At 41.0% G+C, this 24,742-nt stretch overlaps 1 protein-coding gene across 1 annotated transcript in view; it reads right to left on the reverse strand.

The window, feature by feature from the left end:
- Nucleotides 1–24,742, reverse strand: part of Tnks (tankyrase) — a 149,997-nt gene that overhangs the window by 36,195 nt on the left and 89,060 nt on the right. The window contains exons 6-11 of the mRNA XM_036209298.1: nucleotides 14,772–14,866; nucleotides 13,220–13,286; nucleotides 12,782–12,968; nucleotides 7,167–7,288; nucleotides 5,656–5,747; nucleotides 5,228–5,306 (exon numbers count right to left, since the gene is read on the reverse strand). Of these exons, the coding sequence (XP_036065191.1) occupies nucleotides 5,228–5,306; nucleotides 5,656–5,747; nucleotides 7,167–7,288; nucleotides 12,782–12,968; nucleotides 13,220–13,286; nucleotides 14,772–14,866 (642 nt within the window). The remainder of the gene's footprint in view (nucleotides 1–5,227; nucleotides 5,307–5,655; nucleotides 5,748–7,166; nucleotides 7,289–12,781; nucleotides 12,969–13,219; nucleotides 13,287–14,771; nucleotides 14,867–24,742) is intronic.

Below are 24,742 nucleotides of genomic sequence, written 5' to 3' on the forward strand. Positions count from 1 at the left end.
ACAGCTGTGGCACTGGTTCAGATAAAGGTTCGCTTAAATTCTTAATGGTTTTCAGAAAACTCACCATTAGATGGTATCACAATTAATTCTATCATATTTTCCAGCAGGAAAAAATGACTTTGTACATAGTAACAGTGAAGCACTGTTGTAAGTATTTGCTTCTTAGGGGAAAAGACAAAATGCCAAACCAGTTTTTGTATGATTATTTCATTATAGAAGAATACAGTCAGAACTGCAAACATCCTAATTATTCACACTTTTCTGGAAATCAGATGAGACATACTCAATTATACAGCTGTAAAAATGAATGGCAACAATGAACTCAAATTTAGTTTGTTAAATCATGTAAATATGGTTTGAGAGTTATTCTTGTAAAATACAGATCTTACCAAGTTAAGATCGCAAATTAATAACTCTAGTCCTTCAAATAAAGCTGAATCCTTAGCAAACAGATGTTATGGGCAAGAGAGAGGATTTAAAGGTTTTCTGTAAACCTAGGACCAGCCAGCTTCGCCTGCACTGCTGAAACAGATCAACAGAACACAGACAAAGAACACACTGTACATACTGTAAGTAAAACGGTGGGACAGAGGAGGGCCATGTAAAACAGCTCATTCACATCCCCATCGCTCGCTCATTCTGGGGAACTGCAGGTCTTAATGAAAAAACTTTATATGCCAATGATTCTCAGAAGTAATTTGTAACACAAATTTTTAAGATTTAGTTTAAAAATTTTAGTTGATAAGGACTGACTGATAATACTGGAACCTGACAAGTTGGTCATATATGGAAATTTCATGTTCTCTCTTCTACTCATGAGACATTTAATCATTCCTTTAGGTGAGGCTTATTCTTCTGATATCTTGGAAATTTTCATATCTATAAAGTATACAACACCAATGCAATGCAAAATTATTTACACACACACACACACACACACACACACACACACACACACACACATTATGAAAGGACACTATTATCCTCTCCTCACAGTCTATCAAAGACTATCTCCGGAACACTATGTCCAGCACCAAGCTGAAGTGAACAGGCTATCCAAGAGGGAGCGCTTGCTCAATGGAGAGAACCAGAAGAGCCCAGAACAACGTGTCTGTCTGGGCAGCCCTCTTTGAGCACTGCTGTCCCGGGCAGGGGAACAGGAAACAGGCTTTCTATAGGGACGGTGAGGAAGGGGTACTCTACCCGAAGGCAATGTCACCAGTTCCTCAGGGAGGCCCACACAGAAGGATCCTCACATGTCTCAGGTCTGCCTTGTGGACAGAGCAGTTTCTAAGCTGGCTAGGACACAAATAAACAACAAAACCCCCACCAAATGAAACAACAAATCTACCCCCACCCCTCTTCTCTCCCTGAAGCCCCTAGTCTCACAGCCCCGAGAGTACCCTAAAATGGTTGGAGACCAAGTCATAAGTCTAACTTTCTCAAGTATTTTTTAACATTCAGTGCTAAAAAGGTTATTTTTACTTTTTATGTCTATTGAAGTGTGGAACTGCCTTCAAGAAGGAAAATGCCTCATTTAATGTTATATACTCAACAGTGCTAGCAATAGTTAAGACTTTCTTAAGCCATGCAGTTAGAGGTTGTGATGGCCAATTGATTGTGAACATGATTGGACTATATGGATGTGACTAAATGGTAATTAGTAAAGCAACTGTGTGTGTGTGTGTGTGTGTGTAGTCTTTTCTAAAGACGACTATATTCTAAGGACTCCAGTTTAAAAGAATGTGTTAATCCACTGACAGATTGCCAATCTGGAGGCCACTAAAGAAGGGAACTGTAGAAAGCCATGGAGTGATTGGAGGAGGAGGTCACTGGGGTGTGTCCTCTGTGCTTATATCTTCCTGTCTGTACTCCACTTGGACTCCTGTGTGCCATGAGGTGACTATTCCAGAACCCTCTCTGCCACAATGGCCTGAACCCCTGAACCAGGAGCAAAATACACTTTTCCCCCTTATGTGGTTTCTGTCAGGTATTTGATCATGGGCACATGTTCAGAAAGTGCTATAGAATCAGCTGGAAACCATGAGTCATTCAGAAATCACAGAAAGAATACACTAAGCAAGGAAAACATGGCCCAGAGGTAGCAAAGACAAATTTTTACTAACACATGAATGACTGAATGCACCAACCCTGTGGGATTAGCATCCTGCCTTGGGATCCAAGAATGAGTAATGGGGAGTTAACACAGCTTCTTCCTCCCTCTGCCCCCATCTCTTTCTCCTCTCCTCCCACACTCTCTTTTGGATTGCCTGGAGCTTACTATGCAGATCAGGCTGGACTCAAACTCATCAGAGATCTACCTACCTCTGCCTCCCGAGTGCTGGGATTAAAGGCATTTGTCACTACACCTAGCATGTTAAGGTTTGAGGTCTACTGATGACAACCTGTACAGTCTGTGTCTTTAAAGGAACCAATGACACTTACTCTCTGTAGGGAAGACTGGAAGGATGTAGTACCTTAGAAGTCATTCTGTACCACAGGCAGAATGTTTTCCATCACAGAAGCCCACTGCTGAACTGAGATGTGATAATGAAAATGCATTATGTACACCAACGGCCAATCTTAGACCTACACAATGTCACTGACTCAGACTATAAAATAAGGCTATTTTTCATATGTTTTTCTGAAATAAAATGCCTTATTGGTAACAACAAATAAATAATATTTTTAAAAATTAAGAACATTATTCATGGTTTGTATGAGTATTATAAATGTCATAAAATACTCAGACCAATAAAAAAAATAATGCTCACAAGAATAAGTGAAAGCCCACTTTGCTTGTTATTCTGCTTGACATAACATGTTGTTTATATAACAATGCCATAGTTGTAGCTACAAAGTAGGTGAGAAATCTGTACAACTTCTCTTTGATTCTAACTCATCTAGATCTTAAATAAAAACAACAACAACAACAACAACAACAACAAAACACCAAATGCCCTTTTAAAGCAAAATTTTGGATCACATGCACTGTAAACGAGAACATAAAATCTTATTCACTTGTAAAAGTATAATCAAGTAGTGCAATACTAAAACCCTACAAACAAATCTGAGGCTTATGTAACACAAGGGGAAAAGCAAAAGGCAGGAAGGATTAAATAACATGGAAAGAAGTTTTTCACTACTGTGGTGTAAAATATTATTTACTCCGAGTATGACGATTTTCTTTTTCTTTCTTTTTTTTTTTTTGAGTTGAGGATCGAACCCAGGGCCTTGTGCTTGCCAGGCAAGCGCTCTACCACTGAGCTAAATCCCCAACCTGACGATTTAAAATTGTTATAAATATTTTATTTTAATTGAGGGTAGGTTACGTGTCTCTGTGTGGGAATGTGCACATGGGTGTACGTAGGCGTGGAGGTGAGAGACCTCCTGGAGCTCACAGGCCACCATGAAATGCTCAACATGGGTGCTAAGAATGGAGCTCAGAGCCTCTGCAAGAGGTGAGCCATCTCCCCAACCCCTAAATCTTAACATCTTACAAAGATCATGATGTAGGGATTGAGGATCTGGTCACTACTTAGTTGTGATGCTTGGTTTCATAAGCTATTATTAATGGAAGAGATTTCATACACATGTAGAGCCCATCAAAGAAATATATTAACTATGTTTACTAAATAATGTTTTTACTTGTAATGTGATTATGTAATGAAACTGAAGTTTTCACTAAGAAATCTGACAGTCAAATTTCATCTTTCCTTATATTCACAAAAACCAGGAAATAGATATAAATAGGTTAGAAGATTGTTTTAATGGTTTTTTAAATTATGAAGTTATGATGGGTGGGTATGCTGATTTTTTTTTTTTTTTTAAATGTGTGTGGAGTCAACTTAAAAGCTATCATCATCTGGGAAGAAGGACCCTCAGTTAAGATGGGCCTGTGGGCAAGTCTGTGGGGTATTTTCCTGATTAATAATTATTTTAGGAGGCATTGTGCTCATTGTGCATGGTGCTACCTGGGGCAGGCAAGTAGTTCTGAGCTGTATAAAAATGCAAGCTGAGCAAGGCATGGAGAGCAAGTCAGTAAGCAGCATTCCTCCATGGCCTCAGCTCCAGTTCCTGCATTTCAGGTTCCTGCATTACTCCTACACATACAATAAAAATAAACCTGAAAAAGAAAGTTGACTGTATCATTGTATGAATTCTAGTATTAACTTAAAAATGGTATAGGTTGCTGGGAACCCAGCTGAGTTGTAGAGCACTTATCTAGAATGTGAGACCCCAGGTTCAATCTATAGCACCACAAAAATAAATCCCCCCCAATAATGTACATTTCCGTGTTTTAAAAGTGTCTTATTTTTACTTATGTGTATGTGTATATCTGTGTGGGTATGTGTGGATATATGCTGCGTGTGTGTATGTGCCAAAGAAGATGTTGGATCCCCTGTAGCTGGAGTTACTGAGGGCTGTGAGCTGTCCGATGTAGATGCTGGGTACTGACCTTGGGTTTTTCCAAGAGCAGCAAGCACTCTTGCCCACTGAGTTACCGCTCTACCTGCTTTTGTGGTTTCGATATGAAGTGTCCCCCAGCAAGGCTGATATTGGGGGTGTGGTCCCCAGACAAGGGCACTATTCTGAAAGGTGCTGAGAAGATGGGACATGGTTCGATGACATAGGTAGTGGGGATGGATCTTTGAAGATAGCTTATTCCTGGTCCTGTGCTATCTTGCTTTCTGCTTCCTGCCATCTACAGAGTGACCACCACTCCTATGCACACGCGTCACCCCCATGGCTTCCTGCCGTCTACAGAGTGACCACCACTCCTATGCACACGCGTCACCCCCATGGCTTCCTGCCGTCTACAGAGTGACCACCACTCCTATGCACACGCGTCCACCCCCATGGCTTCCTGCCCAACTGCACAGGGCCAAGTGACCACAACCGAAGCCTTCTAAGATCATGAGCAAAAGCAGTCCTGAGTTGTTTTGGCCAGGTGCTTGATCACAGGCATGAGAAAGTAACCGACACAAATGTAGAGCTGACTGTATTTCAGGAGACAGTAGTCATGTCAGCTGCCTAGTGCTTTCGAGGAGACCAGGAAGAAAGGACAAAGAAACATTTTTTATCAGAAAAACAATTAATCAACTTCATAGGACAACCTATGGCTTTAAAGACAAAACCCAGAAACTACACCTAACTGGTCTTCCTTTCTTGGGGACTCAAGGACTGAGGAGAGCAGCTGGCTGCCTCATGCTGAGTTTGGGCTTACCTTTGCTCCATGCTTATGCAGAACTTCCAGGACGTCATTATGAGCTCTTTCAGCTGCCACATGCAAAGGAGTCATGAAACTGTGGGAAGGAGAAAAAGGAAGGAGACTTTTGTAACTTCTACTGTGATGGTTCTCAGCAGCTAATGGCTGTTGAGGGAGGGAGGCATTTTCTTTAGAGGTGTGTCCACTGCTAAGTTGTCTGTGCTCATTCAAGCGACCCTGATTAGACTTAGTGAGTCAGAGAAAAGCAAACCAAACCAGGACAGGAAGAAGACATGAATCCAGGAAGGGGACTTGTGGGGTAGAGGGGGTCCACAGTGGAGCAGGCGGTGGTGGGGCTGAAAACGATCAGGTTACGGTACGCACATTACAAAACAGTCAAATGAAAGAGGAGGAAAGGCTGGATGGCTCTTCGTAAGGACACTTACTCCTTGTTTTTTTCATTGACATTGGCTCCTTTCCTTAGCAGCAGCTCTGCCACTTGCTTTCGTTTGGGATGCAAGGAGGCCACAGCACAGTGCTGCAACACAAACAGAATTCAGTTTAAGAAGAGCAGACTTGTATTTAAACATGGACTCCTGGACGAAACTGCAGCTGGGAGCTATTTGGAACACTGTAATCTCAAAATGTGTCATGGCATAATGATGCATTTTACTCTACGGAGATGGTCAATATTCTCTTTAAACACACTGGGAGTGCAAACCTAGTGAAATTATATTCTCAATTAAGCATTAAGAGACTTCATTTCTTCTTCTTCAGTCAATAAACACTACTAAGCATATATTCCATTGAAGGCATTAGAACAGCGCTTTTCCAAAGCTGGGGAAATCTATATTAAATGACTCATGCCTTCATTGGTCTATCAGCCACAGAAGTCAGTGTTTCTTCATTACTCCATTGAGAGGATAAGCTGATTTGCTCAGTCAGTGGTGAAAACATGTGACTTTAAAGCAATTTAAAGGAAGTAATAGTCTCAGGAACTTCACATTTTATCCTCATATTTATATAACTTTTGTATTTTGCTCCACTTTACATTGATTGTATTAACATTTTAAAAACTTAAACTGCTCACAAGTGAGTAGAGTAACTACCCCAGAACAGCCAAGTGAGTTCCTTAAGGCTGGGGATTATGCTCTGTGACTCTTAACCTCCTGGCCTAGCACTGTGTAGACAGAAGCTATTTGAACTGGGGTTGATGGTTTTAAATTTAAGTTGGTCCATTTCAATTTGGTTAATCTTTTAACAGTGTTTTCAGCAGAATGGGCTAAATGACCTTTCTGAGGCACACAGGTTTAAGGAAGTTAAATGAAGCATATTTAACAGTCTATGCTATAAAAACCACATATGCTTAAATTTTGAAGTTAGGGGTATACACTAACCAGACCAACACCTGTGCCTAAATGTATCTAATGACATAAAAATAAGTGAATCTTTCTGAAGAGTACTAGGAGGAAAAAAAGGATAGTTTTAAAGGTAATTTATACAGTCAGGAACAGAAAGTTCAGGTGTGATATTTCCTCACATGAACATAATCCATTATTTGAGTGCAATTACTCCAGAGGATGATGCAAATATCTATGACACCATATTTCTAGAGAAAACAGATATAATATTTATCCAGTAAGCATACTCCTAAAGAAAAGATCCTATCAGCTTACATTTTGCATTATAATGAAAGCATTGAGCACAAAAGTAATTTGTCACAATAAGCTTGGGTGAATACAGAGACAGAACGGCTAAATCACGGCTGAGCAAATATCTAGTCCCTCACCCACAAAGAATCATGAGCAAACCCAAGTTAAAAATCAGTGCAGCCACCATTAAAATGTAAATTGCTGGCATTTCAGAGAGTATGGCACTTTCAGGTTTCTGAACTGAAAGCATTATTGAATGCTGCACACTATTACCGACCAGGGATGTATGGGTAATGCCCTCTTACCAGCGCTGTTTCATGAGACTGTGGCTGCTTGAAGTTAATGATTTCCAAAGCAAGGGTTTTCTTAACTTTTGCCAGGTCTGCTTCTCTGGCTGCTTGTAGTAAAGAATGGCCTTTAAATTCATCTGCCAAAGAAAGAATAGTTATTAAATAAAAATGACATATAGTTTTAAAAGTTATACTCAACACTGGAAAGTATAATTTACAAACCTATAGTCTCAGCATTTGGAAGGCTGAGGCAGGAAGATTACAAATTAAAGGCTAGACTGGCCTGCAAAGTGAGTCTGAGGCCAACTTGTGTGAGACTGTCTCAAAAGGCCACTACATATAAAAATACATACACACACACGTCAAAATTGTAAGTAGGAAAATTACTAACTTGGCATACATCCCTATTTTACTTCAAATAGTAATATAAAATCATGATAATATAAAGAATGCAGGTATAGGTTAAGGAAATGAGCCTTTCATACTCTCAGAGCTGATGTCAAGTCACATCCTAAGGCACTTCTTTGGGCAGCCACATCATTGTGAACACACATTGGAGTGCTGTACAGCTCTTACACAGAACAGAGACCTTATACAGTGTCAGGGAGAAGAGACAGGAGGAGCCTGCTTCTTACACTGCTACTCTTCTTGCTGTCCCTGCTGCCGTCAGAACTAAATGGAAGTCACGGAACAGAAAATGGTATTTGGAGAAATGGTCAAAATAGTAACAGCACTTATTCTTGACACAGAACTGAAATGTTTCAGAAATGCCAGAATTTGAAAATTTTCAAAGAACAATAACTACATAAGAATAATTTTAGATTTTTATTTTCTATGTTACAAATTTAGTTTTATTTTATACAGTTTTATTAACAAAGCTGAAAATGAAGTTTGACACTAATACATAACCATTTCAGCTCTTCTAATGTCTGGACCTATGCATCTACATGATATTGTGCTGTTTCTTCTTTCTTATGAGGACCTCACCACATTCCTCTCTCTCAAAAGACTTAGAAATGTACACATCTATTCAAATACATCACATGCCTTATGGACCACCAGTCACTATTGAAGGCCTCAGTTTAGACTCTTCGGACATGCCTCCTTCTCTGCCTTCATGGAATTCTTTCAGTTAGGCCCACAGCAGTTGTAATAGCACCACTGCCATATTTATTCTTCACAGTCCTTATCATTTAGTACAGAGTTTGGCACGTAGTAGGTTCTCAATAAATATTAGTTGTTTTAATAAGTTGTGTTAGTTCAGGAAATAAATTATTTCTAGATGACCTTTTATTTAACATTTCCTTTAAAAAAGTGTGTGTGTGTGTGTGTGTGTGTGCGCGCGCGCTACAGGGTATGTGCAGAGGTCAGATGATAACTTTTAGGAGTTGATTTTCTTTGTCCAAAGTGGGTTCTGAGGAATCAAACTCACATCATCAGGTTTGTGTGGTAAGGGCTTTTACTGGCTGAACCATCTTGCAGCTCTATTTTATGGTTCTTTAACATTGTTAAATTTCTCAAAGTGAGACTTTAAAACTTCTGGAACAAAACACAAGGTTAACTGAGATGATAAAGTACATCAGTCAATACCAATAGCAAAATTAGATGTTTTGATTTTAATACTCTAAGTAGGGGGGGCTGGAGAGATGGCTCCATGGTTAGGAGCACTGGCTGCTCTTCCAGAGGACCTGAGCTCAATTCCAGCAACATGGTGGCTCCCAACTATCTGTAGTGAGTCTGGTGCCCTCTTCTGGCCTGCAGGCAGACATGCAGACAGAGCACTGTATACATAATAAATAAACATTTAAAAATGCTCTAAGCAGGGCTACTAAAGCCAGGGAACTATAGGCAGAGTGTAAGGGGCAGGGTCCTGACAATTATAAAGGAGCGGATACATTCAGAAGCGACAGCAGATGGACTGGAGAGCTTGGCTGGAGTGAGCAGAGAGAACTGAAGCCCAAGGCAGGTGAGGCAGTCTTTAACAACAAGCAGCCTATCAACAGCAATGTGATACAGGCAGTGTGGCCTTTTCCTACTGTATAGTAAGGAATGGTGGCTCAGAAGAAAACAGCAAATGTATGGAAATATAAATCGTAACACCGGAGTACCAAGGAAAGAAAGAACTATGGCACAGTAATAAAATTAAATGGCATGCATAATAGTTCCTTCAGAAAATATTCCTTATCTTTGCTCTTAGAAAAACTATAAGATCTCTGACTAAATTAATTTTGAAATTTAAAGTATTTTTTTAAGGAATCATTATGATTAAAAAGTAACAACCCAGGAAGTGGAATGCCTATCAACTCTGTAACTGTTCTAAAATTTGAAATGCAAAGGTAAACAAAAACTTGTTTTTAAAGTTTTGTTTTTATTATTATTTTTAATTTTGTGTGTCTGTGTCCGTGTTTAGGTACGTGCACTTGTGTGGGAGGCCCATGGAGACCAGAGATCTCGGATCCCCTGGAGCTGGAATCACAGGTGGTTGTGAGCCACTTCATAGTTGTGAACCGTCCCACACGGGTGCTGGGAACCAAATCTGGGTCCCCTGCATGAGCTGACAGCACTCTGAACTTCTGGACTATTCCCTCCATTCCACCCCATGCCCGGTGTTTGTTTTTAGAATATCAAAGACATATAGTTTAAAAGATGTTACAACTACCAATGACATTAACCCAGAAACCTGATAATTTTCGTTATAAAATGTCTAAAAGTTTGCCTTTCTAAATAGTTCTTAAAATAAGAATGAAATTCAAGCTACCTCATTTATTTGGCTTATAAAAAGAATAAATAAAAATCAAGAAAGGGGTAAGTATGCAGAATGATGTGGTTGTAGTAATGGCATGCTGTCAACATTATTTTTTTCCTGTATAAATTTCTTCTTTGGGTGTGTGTGTGGTATGTGTGGAGGACAGACGAAGGCGTCCTGATCCTCTGAGGTAGGGATTACAGGCACATGTAAAAACATGCTTGGCTTGCTCTGGGAGCACTGAGATCCAAATTCAGTTCCTCAGGGTGCACAGAGAGTACTCTTAACCACTGAGCCGTCTCTCAAGCCTCTTGTATTATTTCCTTTAACAAATTCTGTAATGTGAAAGCCAACTACACAGCAGTAAACAGGGCACTGAAAACTGCAGCTAGAGCAGATCCCTAAGTTCTTCCCTCCACATAATTCTCAGTAGAATCTTATTTAATGAAAACTCCTATCGAGAAGGTTGAAAACAGCTAAGAAACTGCTCCCTGTAAAAAGCTACACAAATTTAGGTGAACGTTGAGGTCTACAATAGACTAAGACAACCTAATAAAAGACTGTCTAGACTTCTAATAAGAGTGGACTAAAGGGACAATGATGACACAGGAATAAATATGAGCCATCACATAAACTAAAAAAAGTAAATTAGAAAACAGAATTATCAACTTTGAGAAGAGTCAAATTCAGTTGGCTGAAGTTACTGAACATACAGCACACACAAGCCCTACACTAGGCTGGGGTTAGACAGAGACATGACCCAGAGGCCTCACTTAAGATACCAGGGATAGCACAGGTGTCCAAAGGTTGCCCTTTTCCTACAAGCTTACATTTTTCTAAGGAAGCTGGAATACATAGAAAATTACTATATAATCCACTACAGCATGGCAAGAATGAGTGAGTGAGTGAGTGAGTGAGTGAGTGGGTGGGTGGGGTGAGTGAGTGAGTGAGTGAGTGAGTGGGTGGGTGGGTGAGTGAGTGGGTGAGTGAGTGAGTGGGTGAGTGGGTGAGTGAGTGGGTGAGTGAGTGGGTGAGTGAGTGGGTGAGTGAGTGAGTGGGTGAGTGAGTGGGTGAGTGAGTGAGTGGGTGAGTGAGTGAGTGGGTGGGTGAGTGAGTGAGTGAGTGGGTGAGTGAGTGAGTGAGTGGGTGAGTGAGTGGGTGAGTGAGTGGGTGAGTGAGTGAGTGGGTGGGTGAGTGGGTGGGTGAGTAAGTGAGTGAGTGAGTGGGTGGGTGAGTGGGTGGGTGACTGAGTGAGTGAGTGGGTGGGTGGGTGGGTAGGTGAGTGAGTGGGTGGGTGGGTGGGTGAGTGTGGGTGGGTGAGTGGGTGGGTAGGTGAGTGAGTGGGTGGGTGGGTGAGTGAGTGGGTGGGTGGGTGGGTAAGTGAGTGGGTGAGTGGGTGGGTGGGTGAGTGGGGGTGGAGTTCTACAAGGGGACAACAAAGGTGTTCCCCAGTCATAACTGGGCTTACACTTGATGAAAATCCAACCTACTCTGACTACACGATATCTGATTAAATTTTAGGAAACTGACTCTTTTCATAAAACCTAGCTGAAATGCTGCTTCACGATAAATGTCATTGCGCGCACTCTTTTCCCTGAGGTGGCACCTAGGAAAGACTCTTACATGGTTTCTGACTTAGTCTCCTCTATACAAGGATGACGGCAGACTACTGGGCAGCTGAAGTTAGGTGGGAGATACCTAGCCTGCTTCAAATCTCCAATGCCCACACGGAGAACTACATACATGTCAGTCTGGCTGAAACATGACACACAGTGTGACAACCTGAAGGAGAACCCAATGGAAAGGGGACCCTAGGCAAAACCAAGGACATCTAGTTAGTGCAGCCTTCAGTTAACCATGTATCCACGCTGGGTTATTATTAACTGTGACAAATGGGCCACACTAATGTAAAAAGTCAGTAACACAGGAACCTACATATGCTCTAGGTGAGAATTCTCTTTGCTAGCTACATAAACTTTCTGCATACCTAAAACTACTTGCAGTTTCCTTTATACACACACACACACACACACACACACACACACACACACACACACACATATAATACACATTAATATTTATGAAGATTATATCCATCAAATCACTTAAGTCTGGGACATAACACTCACATGTGAATAAAAACATGACTGTGCAACTTTCTGGAGATGGAGAGTTAATGTTCAGCATCACCTTTAATTACCAGTGGCAGAAAAATGTAAGTTCTGTGAGCCCAGAGCCTTTTGTTTTGGTTTGTATACTGCTGTATTTCTAATGTCTGTCACATAGGAAAACTATGTTCAGTAAATAGTTGTTGATGGACCTTACCCTTTAGTTGTCAAAACAAAACCCCCAAGACCCCAAAGTAAAACACCACAAAACAAAACAAAACATAAAACAAAAACAGGAGCCTTGACAAACTAACTAGAATCGGGCTTTAAAAATCCCATCTTCGATGGGCGGTGGTGGTGCACGCCTTTAACCCCAGCACTCGGGAGGCAGAGGCCGGCGGATCTCTGTGAGTTCGAGGCCAGCCTGGGCTACAGAGTGAGTTCCAGGAAAGGCGCAAAGCTACACAGAGAAACTGTCTCGAAAACCAAAAACCAACCAACCAACCAATCAACCAACCAAACAAACAAAAAACACCAAAAGTGTATGTATGTACATATGTATGTATTATGTATAGTGTATGTGGTGTATGTATAACGTGTGTGTGTTAAAGGCTCTTGTGGAATACATGAAGCAAGGCATATGATTAGAAATGACTATGATCAACTAGTACACATGTAAGAAGAGGAGAATGTCGTTTAGATGGAAAACAGCTGGGGCAATGAAGCACTGAGATATTCTCACTATGGATAGCTACACTGGGCACACCAACACTCACAAGTCAGTCTTTCCCGGAGCTCTGGAGTTGGGGCCATATCGACAGCACTTTTGCCGTGGCAGTTGACCAAGGTCGGATCAGCACCGTGGCTAAGTAACAGAGAACAGACTTCTACACGGTTCTTGGAAGCAGCTTCATGGAGTGGGGTGAACTGCCACAGATCCATAGCGTTGACACAAGCTCCATGCTGCATCAGAAAAGCCCGACATTAGTAACCATCTCCATGAGGGGAGCAAACCCAGAAAAAGCATTTCACTGAAAACGTCAGCTATAACTTTCAATATATAATTGTTTTAAATCCAGCTTTAAAAAAAGTTTTAGTTGAATGTTCAAAGTTTCTAAGCAGTGGAAATATTTTTATACATTATCTTACTGTATCAACAAGCTAAAACACCAAAAATCAAGCCAATACTACTCCATATTTTGGTTTTCTCTTACCTTTAACAGCAGTTCTGTGACCTCATAGTGTCCATATGAGCATGCATTATGAAGAGGTACGAGTCCACTAGACAAAAAGAAGAAATTAAAACACTGAAATTCCAAACAGTCATTTTGTTGTGAACTGCTAAAAAAAATCTAATAAATTATATTTTTAAAGAATTTATGGAAAGAACTCAAAGCACAGCTTCTATCACGCCTTTAGTATTTATCTTGTGGTCTTTATGCATGATCCATGAGAATAATAAAAACTACCCATCAGAAGAATTAAAGGAAAGACCAATGCATTAACAAACAAATATCAGTATGTAACAGGCACAGTGACTGGCTACTTTAATCCACTTTTGTAATACTTTCCAGAATAAGAATTAAATACCCAAACTTCCCTATGAGAGTACCCTTTCTAAGTGAGGTTAGAGGCCCCTCTCCTGCTGTGTGCTTCTGGACGACTGCCTGTTCTTCACCGATCTGTTTTCAGATACGCACAAGAAAACAGGTACACAGGGGCTCCAGGCACTTGTGCCCTTCTCTCCTGGGACACACGATTCATAGGAGATACAAAACTTGACAACAAAAGACAGACAGCAGGGAAAGGGGCAGATATGAAATGGATGGAGTCTCCTTCTTGTAATTGTCTCCAGAACCAAGTTCATTTCTATGCTTTCGGACAGGAATGTGAGCTGAATGAAAGAAGTCTCCCTCTAGGGCATTCCTTCTTTACGCTGTCAATCACAGAAGCCCAACATGATCTGCCTCACCTGGGTAGGGTCAATATCCTTGACATCTTAAGGCCAGATAATGAGAAATGTTAGCTTTTCATATAGGACAGAAAAACAAATGTCCACAGATCATTGGAAACTAGAAGGAAATTGGTAAGCTTCCAATATTTATCAATTCATAAAGAAAATGACACATTTCTTGTTTCCTATCCATTACTTCCTGTACCAATGTTTATAAAGACCATCTAGATTGAATTAGTTTAAGTGGATTAAAAAAACAACTAAATTAAAAAATCATTTACTCATTATTATAGTTTATTAATAAGAGGAAATTCTCTTAATAGCTACTATACTAAATAATCACAATTTTCAGTATTTTTAAATCTTTCTGAAATGCAATTTAAGAAATGAAAATGATAACTGTGAAAAATAATTTCAAATAGAATCGCAATAAAATTAAATTGGTCTAACAAATGATTGTGAGAAGTCTATAGTACATACATAAAGTATGGTCTGAGATCAAACCAGAGAACATTATTTTAAATTCATTATTATTCTACTTTTATGGTGTTTGCCCTACATGTATGTCTGTATCGCATGTTTATGTACCTGGTGTCCACAGATGCCAGAAGAGGGCACTGAATCCTGTGAAATGGGAGCCAGACACAGGCGTGAGCAGCCCTCTGGGTGCTAGGAATGAAACCCCAGTCTCTCTAGCCCCAATGAACATTCTTAATGAGCTAAATAAAACCTTCAGACTATCAAATGATGAAAACAGCATAATCGTCCGTCCATCCATGAAATCCTCAAAAGGCAGAAATGGCTGCACCTACCCTTTGTCTTTTGCATGGACATCAGCACCATGCTGTAGAAGCAGCTGAACTATCCGAACTCTGTTGTAGCCTGCTGCCAGGTGTAATGGAGTAGACTGAAAAAGACAAAGAGCACAGCACCTCTTCAGGTTTGGTTTTGTAAAGATGGCCCTGGTCCCCACTCAGCTTATAACTACACAAGGGATGATCCCCCTTCTAGAGAGAGAAGTCCATCTCCAGCGTTATCTGCAAGGCTTGATTCTGGTCTGTCCACATCAAACTCCTGTCACCACAGTGACAGCGTGCAGGTGCTAGGGCCTTCAAGTGAGGGACTGCTTTTCTCCAGGAGGTGAGTTAGGGCTCTGGAGGCACTGGGCTGGAATTAAAAAGGGAGCTTTGCGAAGCAAGTCCTAGTTTGGCTTGCTCTCTTGTTCTCCTCCTACATGACCTCTCCTCCTGGACTCCTTCCCTTCCCTGTCACACACACTCACTCACTCCTGCATGACACAGCAAGGGGCCCTTGCCAGACGCTGGCATCATGCCATCTGGATCTTCCAGTCACAGAGTTACAAACCAAACACGCTTTTCTTTAGACATTCCTCGGCATCCATTTATAGCAGCACGGAATAGCTAACAGACCTCATCTATGTCCCTCACTGGGCCTCAAGGGCTTCAATAATCAAGCTCTACCCTGCAAGCCCTGTGCTGCTTCTCTCTTCCTTTCCAGCATGAACCACTCTTATTTATGCTAAGTAAGGGTCATATTCCCAGTAACTGAAAACATAGGAATCTAATAATTTTCAAACTTTACTGGGAAAAACTGAGAAGCGTCCCTGAAGAACTATTTGAAGAGGCTCTAGTAGAAACCAAAAAGACAGTAGACCTCATCCATTCCCTGGGGCTTCCAGTATCTCCACAGGATGCCCACTGTACACGGCTCCTGATGGCAAGCTCCCTCCAGAGACATACTGCTATGGATGGCTGCTCAGTCAGCCAGCAAAGCTGTTATTTGGCAAAGCTGACATTTAATATTTTGTGGGAATGGTGGCAATTGAATTGACTATGAGCAAAAGCAAAAAAGATTTTCCTTTTTTATAATGCCCTTTACACAACTTTATTTGTTCATAGTTGATTTAATACTTCCCATTTCCAAAATTGAACAAATCTCCAAATGACAATATACTTTTTTTTTTCCCGAGACAGGGTTTCTCTGTGTAGCTTTGCACCTTTCCTGGAACTCGCTCTGTAGACCAGGCTGGCCTCGAACTCACAGAGATCCACCTGCCTCTGCCTCCCGAGTGCTGGGATTAAAGGCGTGCACCACCACCACCCGGCTTATACACTTATTTTAATAGTTTATGTAAATAGTCAAAATACAAGACAAGTCAGTTTCCTACTTTTCAGATTTTTAAGAAATTCTTTGAGTAAAATTATGATGCTTCAAAAGTGGTGATATGCTGTTTATAAACGGTTGAAACATTTAGAAATGAGAAGGCTCTGTAACTGACCAGGTAAAAATGAGAGGATGCCTGAAATAAGTTGGCTGTAAAAAGAAAAGAAACAAATGGAGTTCAGGCATTTGAAGCTTTTAAGAACTGGTGGCACTGGTAACTTGACTCAGGTAGACAGTGAGAAACACGATAGTATCCAGTTTGGACTGAACCATGACAGAAGGAAGCAGAGGCAAGGTGGTAATGCACAGAACGGGGGCTGGGTTAATGAACTGAAAGGGCTCCCACATGTTACGGTACCATTGTATGATATGCTCTGAATGTGGGTGGCCTCATTCTCATCAGCTGGGACCTGGACTGGTGCGATGGAGAGAGCAGTTGAGCATGGGCACGCACGCATGCATTCATTCTGCACGAGCTGTCCTGACCTCACGATGATGGACTGTACCCTGCAACTGTGGGGTAAATGAAACCCGTTCTCACCTATGCTGCATTTCTCAGGTCATTTTATCACAGCAGCAGGAACAAACTAAGACAGTCAGACCCTGACATTTCACCACAGGCATGTGTGCTATTCGATGTATTTCCTAGGGAGGACTAAAACCACAACTGTGAAGTGCTGGTGTAAGTCACCTGAGAGTTGTCTAATCCATAATGCATAGTGTTTTTATTTTCTTTAAGATGAGGATTCAGTGGGGCCTACAGCAAACCCTCTGGAATTTCCCAAGCAATGGTGACCAACTTGTTTTGGTCTGTCCAGGACTTTGCTGGCTCCAGGAAATGCACTATAGTCAGGACGCCAGGCAGATTTAATACTGGTCAAACTTCTTAGTGCGTAGAGGTACCAAAGCCAGAGAGAGAGAGAGAAAGAGAGAGAGAGAGAGAGAGAGAGAGAGAGAGAGAGAGAGAGAGAGAGAGAGAGAGAGAGAGAGAGAGAACATGTGTATCCTTACATGTACATGCATTCCCAGAAAGATCTAGTACCTCAGTACATTAGAAGAGTACTATGTGTACACATGTATCCTTACACACATGCATTCCTAGGAGGATCCAGTACTTTAGAAGACTACTATGAAGAGCCAGTTCAAGACATTGAAGGCTACCCATTTTGTCATCTAATGCGCTATTTCTTCCAGAGACTCAAGCACAGCCTCTCTTAGCTCCATACACCTCACAATACAGGATGCTATTTAAATTCTTCTTCCAGATTCTTGTTCTAGTTTCAACTACAAAATGATTCTGTAGTTTAGAGAAATATTAAACAGCCATGCATCCCTTTCTCATATTTAATAGTCACTAGCTTATGCGACACTGTTCCAGACTCATCTCTTTTGACGACATCTCCTCCCCACCTCCTAAGTATTCTAAAGCAAACTCAGACACTGACAACTCACTTCCACACATTCCACAGATGGCATTTTCTTTCAGACTTCCAAGTTATTATCAAATCTAACAAATCAGAACTTATAATCTGATGTTGGTGTCAATATTCTGATTTTATGGTTGTTCCTAAAAAACTGTTTACAAGAATCAAGATTAATATAATTGGTTACTGTGTCTTGCAAATTTCTTAAATCCAAAACAGTCTTCATGCACCCTGATTTTTGCTGTTGTTAAAACAGTGCCCTACTGAAGAAAATGCCTTTTGTCTGTCTCCTTCCTAAGGTGATAAGCTTGTGGCTACATCTATGTTGTTTATACTGGGACTCAACTTTCCTCCTTCAAATGATTACTTGTCTCACCCATTACTACACAGTTTACAGAGAACCAGCATCTCTCACCCATTACTACCTAAGAACCTGACCAGGAGACAGAGCTTTAAGGTTAAATAAACATTCACGTTAGTGGTAAGACTGCTAAGTGTGCTATCAGCTTTGCAACCATACTTCTATCAATCTACGAGTTTAGATATTGTCTCACTTTTTAAACTGTGTCTTAGAAAAGCTGCACATAAATATGAACAAATACAAAACCTGAAAATTCAACTTTTTTGATCTATAAAATCATGCCTTTCTTTAAGTCTGGCTTCAAAAGTGAAAATATAAAGTATTTTCTCAATTTTAGCTGGTCTCAAATGATCACTTTCTTTATATGAATCATTTTCTCCAGGGAAGAACTCCCTTTAAATGTATAGAATAATGTAACCGCTCCAAAAATTCCAGCAGTGCAGAAAACACTGCTGTACTCCTCTGCCACCCAGCATGCCCCTTTCCCAGGTGATCCCAGATGCTTGCGGGTCCTTGGAGAGTCTCTGTGTCTATGTCTGTGACAGTGTGTTTGCTTTCCCCGAGTTCATTTGTGGCTGCTTCTGTCACACACACCAATAGGACTGCATTGCATTCTTCTGTGATTTGATTTTTTCTTCCTAATGCTATCACAGAGAAGTCTGTCTTATTCTTTGTAATGACTGACTATACAGTACTTCTATTGTGTGGATGTACCACGATTATTTACTCACTGCCTATAAATGAGTATTTAAGTATTTCAATTCTTGCTCTATTTTATCAAAGCCTATCTCATTTGGATCTATTATTTGGTTAAAATAGATCAGTGTTTCCCTGATACAAATAAAATGCTACACCAGCCATTAAGTCAAAATTCCTAGGCAAGCACAATAAACACAATCAGAGCTTTATTAAACCTCTATCAACAGAGACATGATTAATCTGCTTTGACAGAAAGCTTTAAGGAGCTCTTTGAGATGCTGATACTTAGATGAGAATCCAAACAAATTAAAAGCCAGAGAATCAATATGGGCATGCATCCCTAGAAATAAGTACATCTTGTTACTGAGCCTGACTTTTAAGTAGTATAATTATGAAGCTCTGCATCTTTGAAGTTTCTTAACTCTTTTGACAAAGTGTTTGTGTATTAACTGGTTAACACAGTAAGTACCTGGGTTTGAAACTAATACCACCATAGAACAAATGAGCAGGGAGGTAACAGTAGAGAGAGGGGACCAAATCCAGGAAGGCTGACATCATTCTCATTCTGCATTCCTCCTTTTCCATCGACTAAAAGCTCAGACTCATAGAGGATCTTCAGAAATGGGCCAGTGTGGCTGAATAGCAAATAAGTATCTATGGCTAGGAGCTTGTCGGTTCTAAGTATGTCAGCACTCAGATTCTCGGATTGTTACAATGAACTGTATGCATCCACAGTGAGACCATACCATTAGAATGAGCACCCCAGAAATGCTGGGCTTCTTCACAACTGCCTACTACAGGGCCAGGGAGAGTAAGGGAACTGAACATGGAGAGCAGGTTTTATTCTGCTTCCTTCCCACAGCAGTATTTTCTCCGAAATCCCCAGGATGGGCACTTCCTTTCTTCAAGCCCTGCCCCCCCCCAACTGTGTCAACTACTTGCAGAACAACTTCCTGGCTACTCGCTAATTGGTCAGACACCCCACATTGGTGCTAAAACTGGATACAAACTGAGTTCTCACCCAGGAAGATCTCTTTTTAAAAAATTCATAGCCAGGTGGTGGTGACACACATTTTTAATTGCAGCACTCAGGAGAGAGAGGCAGGGGAACCTCTATGAGTTCGAAGTCAGCCCGGTCTACAAAGCAAGTTCCAGGACAGCCAGGGTTACACAGAAAAACTCTTGTCTTGAAAAATCAAAAAAGAAAAACAACAATTCACTTAAGCACAACCTGTTGGCATTATTCCTTGAAAAGGTTTCAACTCTGTACTAAGAGGCTAGACCAGCTGTCACTTAAGAGCCTCTTCCTAGTAAGAGTCTGTGGCTTCTAGACGGATTCCTTTAAGGGAGACAGAGGGGTGACAGGGGTCTGTGGATTCTAGACAGATTCCATCAAGAAAGACAGAGGGGGGGACTGGGGTCTGTGGATTCTAGACGGATTCCATCAAGGGAGACAGAGGGGGGGACTGGGGTCTGTGGATTCTAGACGGATTCCATCAAGGGAGACAGAGGGGTGACAGGGGTCTGTGGATTCTAGACGAATTTACATGAAGAGACAGAGGGGTAACTAGAGCCTGTGGATCCTAGATGAATTACATGAAGAGACAGAGGGGTAACTGGTAGTTTACAGGCCTCAGAGAGGATGCTCTTCCAAAGTAACAGACTCATCTATAAGAAGAATGTAAATATCTGAATTTAAAGTTATAGAACTTATGAGATACTTCAAAAAACTACTATTGTACATTTCAACTACCTTTAATACAAGGCCTGTAGTCCCAGCTACTTGGAGTTGAAGGCCAGCCTAAGCAACTTAGCAAGACCACCATCTCAAAATAAAAGGAGCTGTGGATATATCTCTGTGGTAGAGCATCTGCCTATCATGGAGAGGTGCTGTGGGATAGTCTTTCTGTATGCTGTGCATATGTGTTGCTATCATTAGTAAATAAGGAAGCTGCTTTGGCCTATGGCAAGACAGGTTATAGCCAGGTGGGAAATCCAAGCAGAGAGACAGGGAGAAGAAAGGCTGAGTTGGGGAGATGCTGTGAGCTACTGGAGAAACAAGATGTGATGGAACACAGGTTAAAGCCACAAGACATGTGGCGATACACAGATTAATAGAAATGGGTGGATTTAAGGTGTAAGAGCTAGCTGGTAAGAAGCCTGAGCCATAGACCAAACAGTTTGTAATTAATACTAAGCCTCTGAATGATTATTTTATAAGTAGATGTGGGACAGCAGGGCAGGGCGAGACAGAGAAAGGCTTCCAGCTACCGAGAGGGCCCTAGATTCAAACCCCAGTAATGTTAGAAAAGTAATTTTAAAAGTCTTTTTAAAGTGAATATATAAAGACTGTATTTTACACAAATGAATTAGAAAGATAAAGATAAATGAAATGAGTAGGGTAACCCATGGGACAATGGAACTCTAAATGCTAACTTAATTCGATTTGAACTTGTAGAAATCATAAGGAGATTCTTCAACCAGCAACTAATTTGAGTTTCTCTTTTTAACCTTAGATCAGAATCAACCAAAGAAGTCAAATATGTAAATGGAAACAGTTTTTTAGCATCTTCTTACAGGGTGTATGGGGAGAAAAAAGACACACATAAGTACTCTCAAAGCATATCTCCAGCTTTTCAGCTTGCTAGTCTGACTGTACTTTGGTATTTTGTGTTTAAGGAGGAAAACTTCACACTACCCAACTCATATAAATACCTTTTTACCCTTTCCTTCATGTTTTGAATGGACAGCTGTTGGGTTAGGGTCAACCTTTTCCCCTTCTCAAGTGGTGCTAGGAACTGAACTCATGATGTCCACATGCTACACAAGTACTGTACTGACTGATGAGCCCTATCCTTGGCCCTGAATTTCCTCTGCATTTAATGTTTGCAATCTTAGGTTTTCATACCTAAACATAAAAAATTCAGCTGGGTGGTGGTGGCTCACACCTTTAATCTCAGCACTTGGGAGGCAAAGGCAGGCAGGTCTCTGTGAGATAGAGGCCAGCCTGGTCTACAGAGCGAGTTCCAGGACAGGCTCCAAAGCTACAGAGAAACCTCCCCTAATGCCAGCTCCTGGGGATCCAATGCCCTCTTCTGGCCTCCACAGGCACATGCATATACAAGGCACACATATACATATAAATAAGAATAAAAACAAAAAGTTCTAGACAATTTACAATAGACAGATAACTTATTTTACAATAGAGAGAGAACTTATTTTTGAAAAGACAAATTCAAATTGCAATTACTGATGACCCATGAGGACACAGAGGGACTACTCACTCCCTTTACACAGTCATGTAGGTATCATTACTGGTGATCTGTGAGGACACAGAGGGACTACTCCTTTACACTAGCCATGCAGGTAGTCATTACTGGTGACCTGTGGGGACACAGAGGGAGTACTCCTTTACATTAGCTATGTAGGTAGTCATGGTAAGTGGATGTCAGGAAACTGGGTGCTTCTTTGAGTTGCTGTGAAGGTGTGGAGACCCCTAGGGTGGTAGAGATATGTTGCCACTGAGGTTCCTTCAGTTGTGATGTCCTTGCTATTCTGGGATCTATTCACATGGTGAATGCAGCAGTGTTAGTGGTAGAGGCCTCCAGCTGTCCTCAATTACAGCCTTCCCATCACCCACTGCCACAGGTACTGAACCCATCCATATAAAGGCAGTTTATTTCCTCTGGTGTTTTTGGAGTATGTAAGAGTAGTGAATTGTGTTGCAATACAAAACTTAAGTCAGAGTTACAAAAGGAAAATACATTTAGAATGAGCCTGCTTCTGGTATTAGTTCACTATTCAGTATTTCAACTGTTATTTGTTATTTATAGTTTTGACTCTTACTATCTATGCCAATCTTAGAACACATTTTTTCGAGTTAGTGAAAAATCCTTTTAAAAGGTGTATTATAAACATTTTCTATACTTTGAGAAATTTGCCATTGTAATTTTAATTTAAGGATTGAGAATATGAATATTCATGCAAAAAAGATAGAAGAAGCCTTTTTGAAAAAAATTCTTTATGATTAAAATAGGCACAGATGCTAAAAACCAGGTCATACTTGTAACCACCTTAGATTCCTGTTGAAGCCCACTCCTAAGTGACAGCAAGGAATATGGTTTCATTGATGTCTAGGGCTAGGGACCTCATAAGATGAGCTATGAGACTGCTTTCAGCCGGCATGTGAGCAACTGGTGAAAAATGCAGCCAGGAGCAGATTCTCCTCAGCCACCAAACATGTTGGCACTCTGACCTTGCACTCAATAGCCTCTGAAACCGTAAGAAAGAAATGTGTGGTCCTTCTAGGTTATGTTGTCAATGTCATGGTAGTCAAAGATGACTGACACAGGTAAGCGGCATATTCTTGGACTGGGAAATTAACAGTTTACATTGTAACTGGCCAGGCAACTGCTTTAAGAATGCTAATTCAGCCAGATGTGGTGGCTTTTAATCCCAGTAGTAGGGAGTTGGGGCCAGTCTGGTCTACACAGCTAGTTCTAGGCCAGTCAGAGCTACACAGTAAGACCCTATCTCTAGATCAAGGCTAGGGGCTGGAGAGTACTGGCTACTCTTCCAGAAGACCCAGGTACATTTCTTAGCAACCATATGGCAGCTCACAACCATCTGTAATTCCAGTTCCAGGAGATCCAATGTCCTCTTTAGGTCTCATGGGTACACAGACATACATGCAGGCAAAAACATCTATCCACACACAAAAAACAAATTTTTTAAAAATTAAAATAAAGGCTAGTTCATCCTGTAGCTCATAGGGGATGAGGGAGTGAGTGTAAACAAGTAGCCAGCCAGTCTACCTGAAAGCAAGCTCTAGGTTCACTGAGAGACCTTGTCTCAGAATATAGGGTGGAAATCCACAGCAGTTTTATTTATTTTTTTATGTGCATTGATGTTTTGCCATGGGTGCCAGGTCCCCTAGAACTGGAGTTACAGACAGTTGTGAGCTGTCATGGGTGCTGGGAATTGAACCTGGGACCTCCAGGAAAATTAGTCAGTTCTCTTAGCCACTGAGCCATCTCTCCAGCCCTCAAATTGAGAATTCTTAAGTCCATTTTAGCTGTTCTTTTTTTTTTCTTTCTTACTGCTTCTCAAACTCTCCATACCTAGCTGTGTCTTTCAGACACAAGTTCATCCCTTAAGAACTTTCTACAGAATGGAGTGTGTGTTACTAACTGGCCATTCTGTTCAAGCCAGGACTGTACCTAGTCATAATCCTTGCAGGATGTTTTGGACTATCTTTATCATGCGATGTTTGATAATTTGCAAAGGCAGGAGAAAAAAAACACTTTAAACTCAGATTCTAACAATTTGTAGAGCAGATGTTGAAGTACCATTTCTGAACAGAACTTCTAAATAAAATTGCAATAATGAATCACAACAGCCAAATGATTTAGCACCGACTCTCTACTCACTGCTCAGCTAATGGGGAGACTGCAGGAGCTAGGTACAGGACACAGAGTTTTATCGTTTCTTTCCAACACTTGGCCATCTTTGAAAAATTACTTCCTTAGTGAGACAAACAGCAGAGTTGACAGAGCTACTAATAACACCACAGAAATGATGCATCTGACGAAACAGATGATTTCGGTAAAATTTGCTAATGAAAAACCAAAGACATTTTCAAGCCCTATTATTATAGAAACAAATATACACAAGCATGAAGATTTTATATACTGCATCCCAACATAAATATGCAAGAAAGATTGCTCTAAAGGATTTTTGCATCATGTGAGGCAGGCATGTCTTAGCAAGGCTGCCCTATAGAAGTGCTTTGATTAGATACACAATTAACCTGCAGGACTTGAAGAGTTCCCAGATGCAGCCTTAATGAGTGCCGACCTTCCTGATCCCAAGGAACACTCCAACTATAAGATGTACAAACTGGAGATTGGGAAAATGATATGACCTTTATCTACCAAGACTTGGCAGAAATGAGGATGACGCCAGAGAGCAGTCAGGGCTGGGGGAGCCAGGTATATGGCCCCAGACAATGCTAACACTGTCACACAGAGGAACAGTGCAGACAGGAACTTTCTCCCAGATAACCATGTGTGTTCTACCCATTGTGAAGCTACAGACTCTTAAGCAACCCAACTTG

Source organism: Onychomys torridus, chromosome 17, assembly GCF_903995425.1.
Source record: "Onychomys torridus chromosome 17, mOncTor1.1, whole genome shotgun sequence".
NCBI lineage: Eukaryota > Metazoa > Chordata > Mammalia > Rodentia > Cricetidae > Onychomys > Onychomys torridus.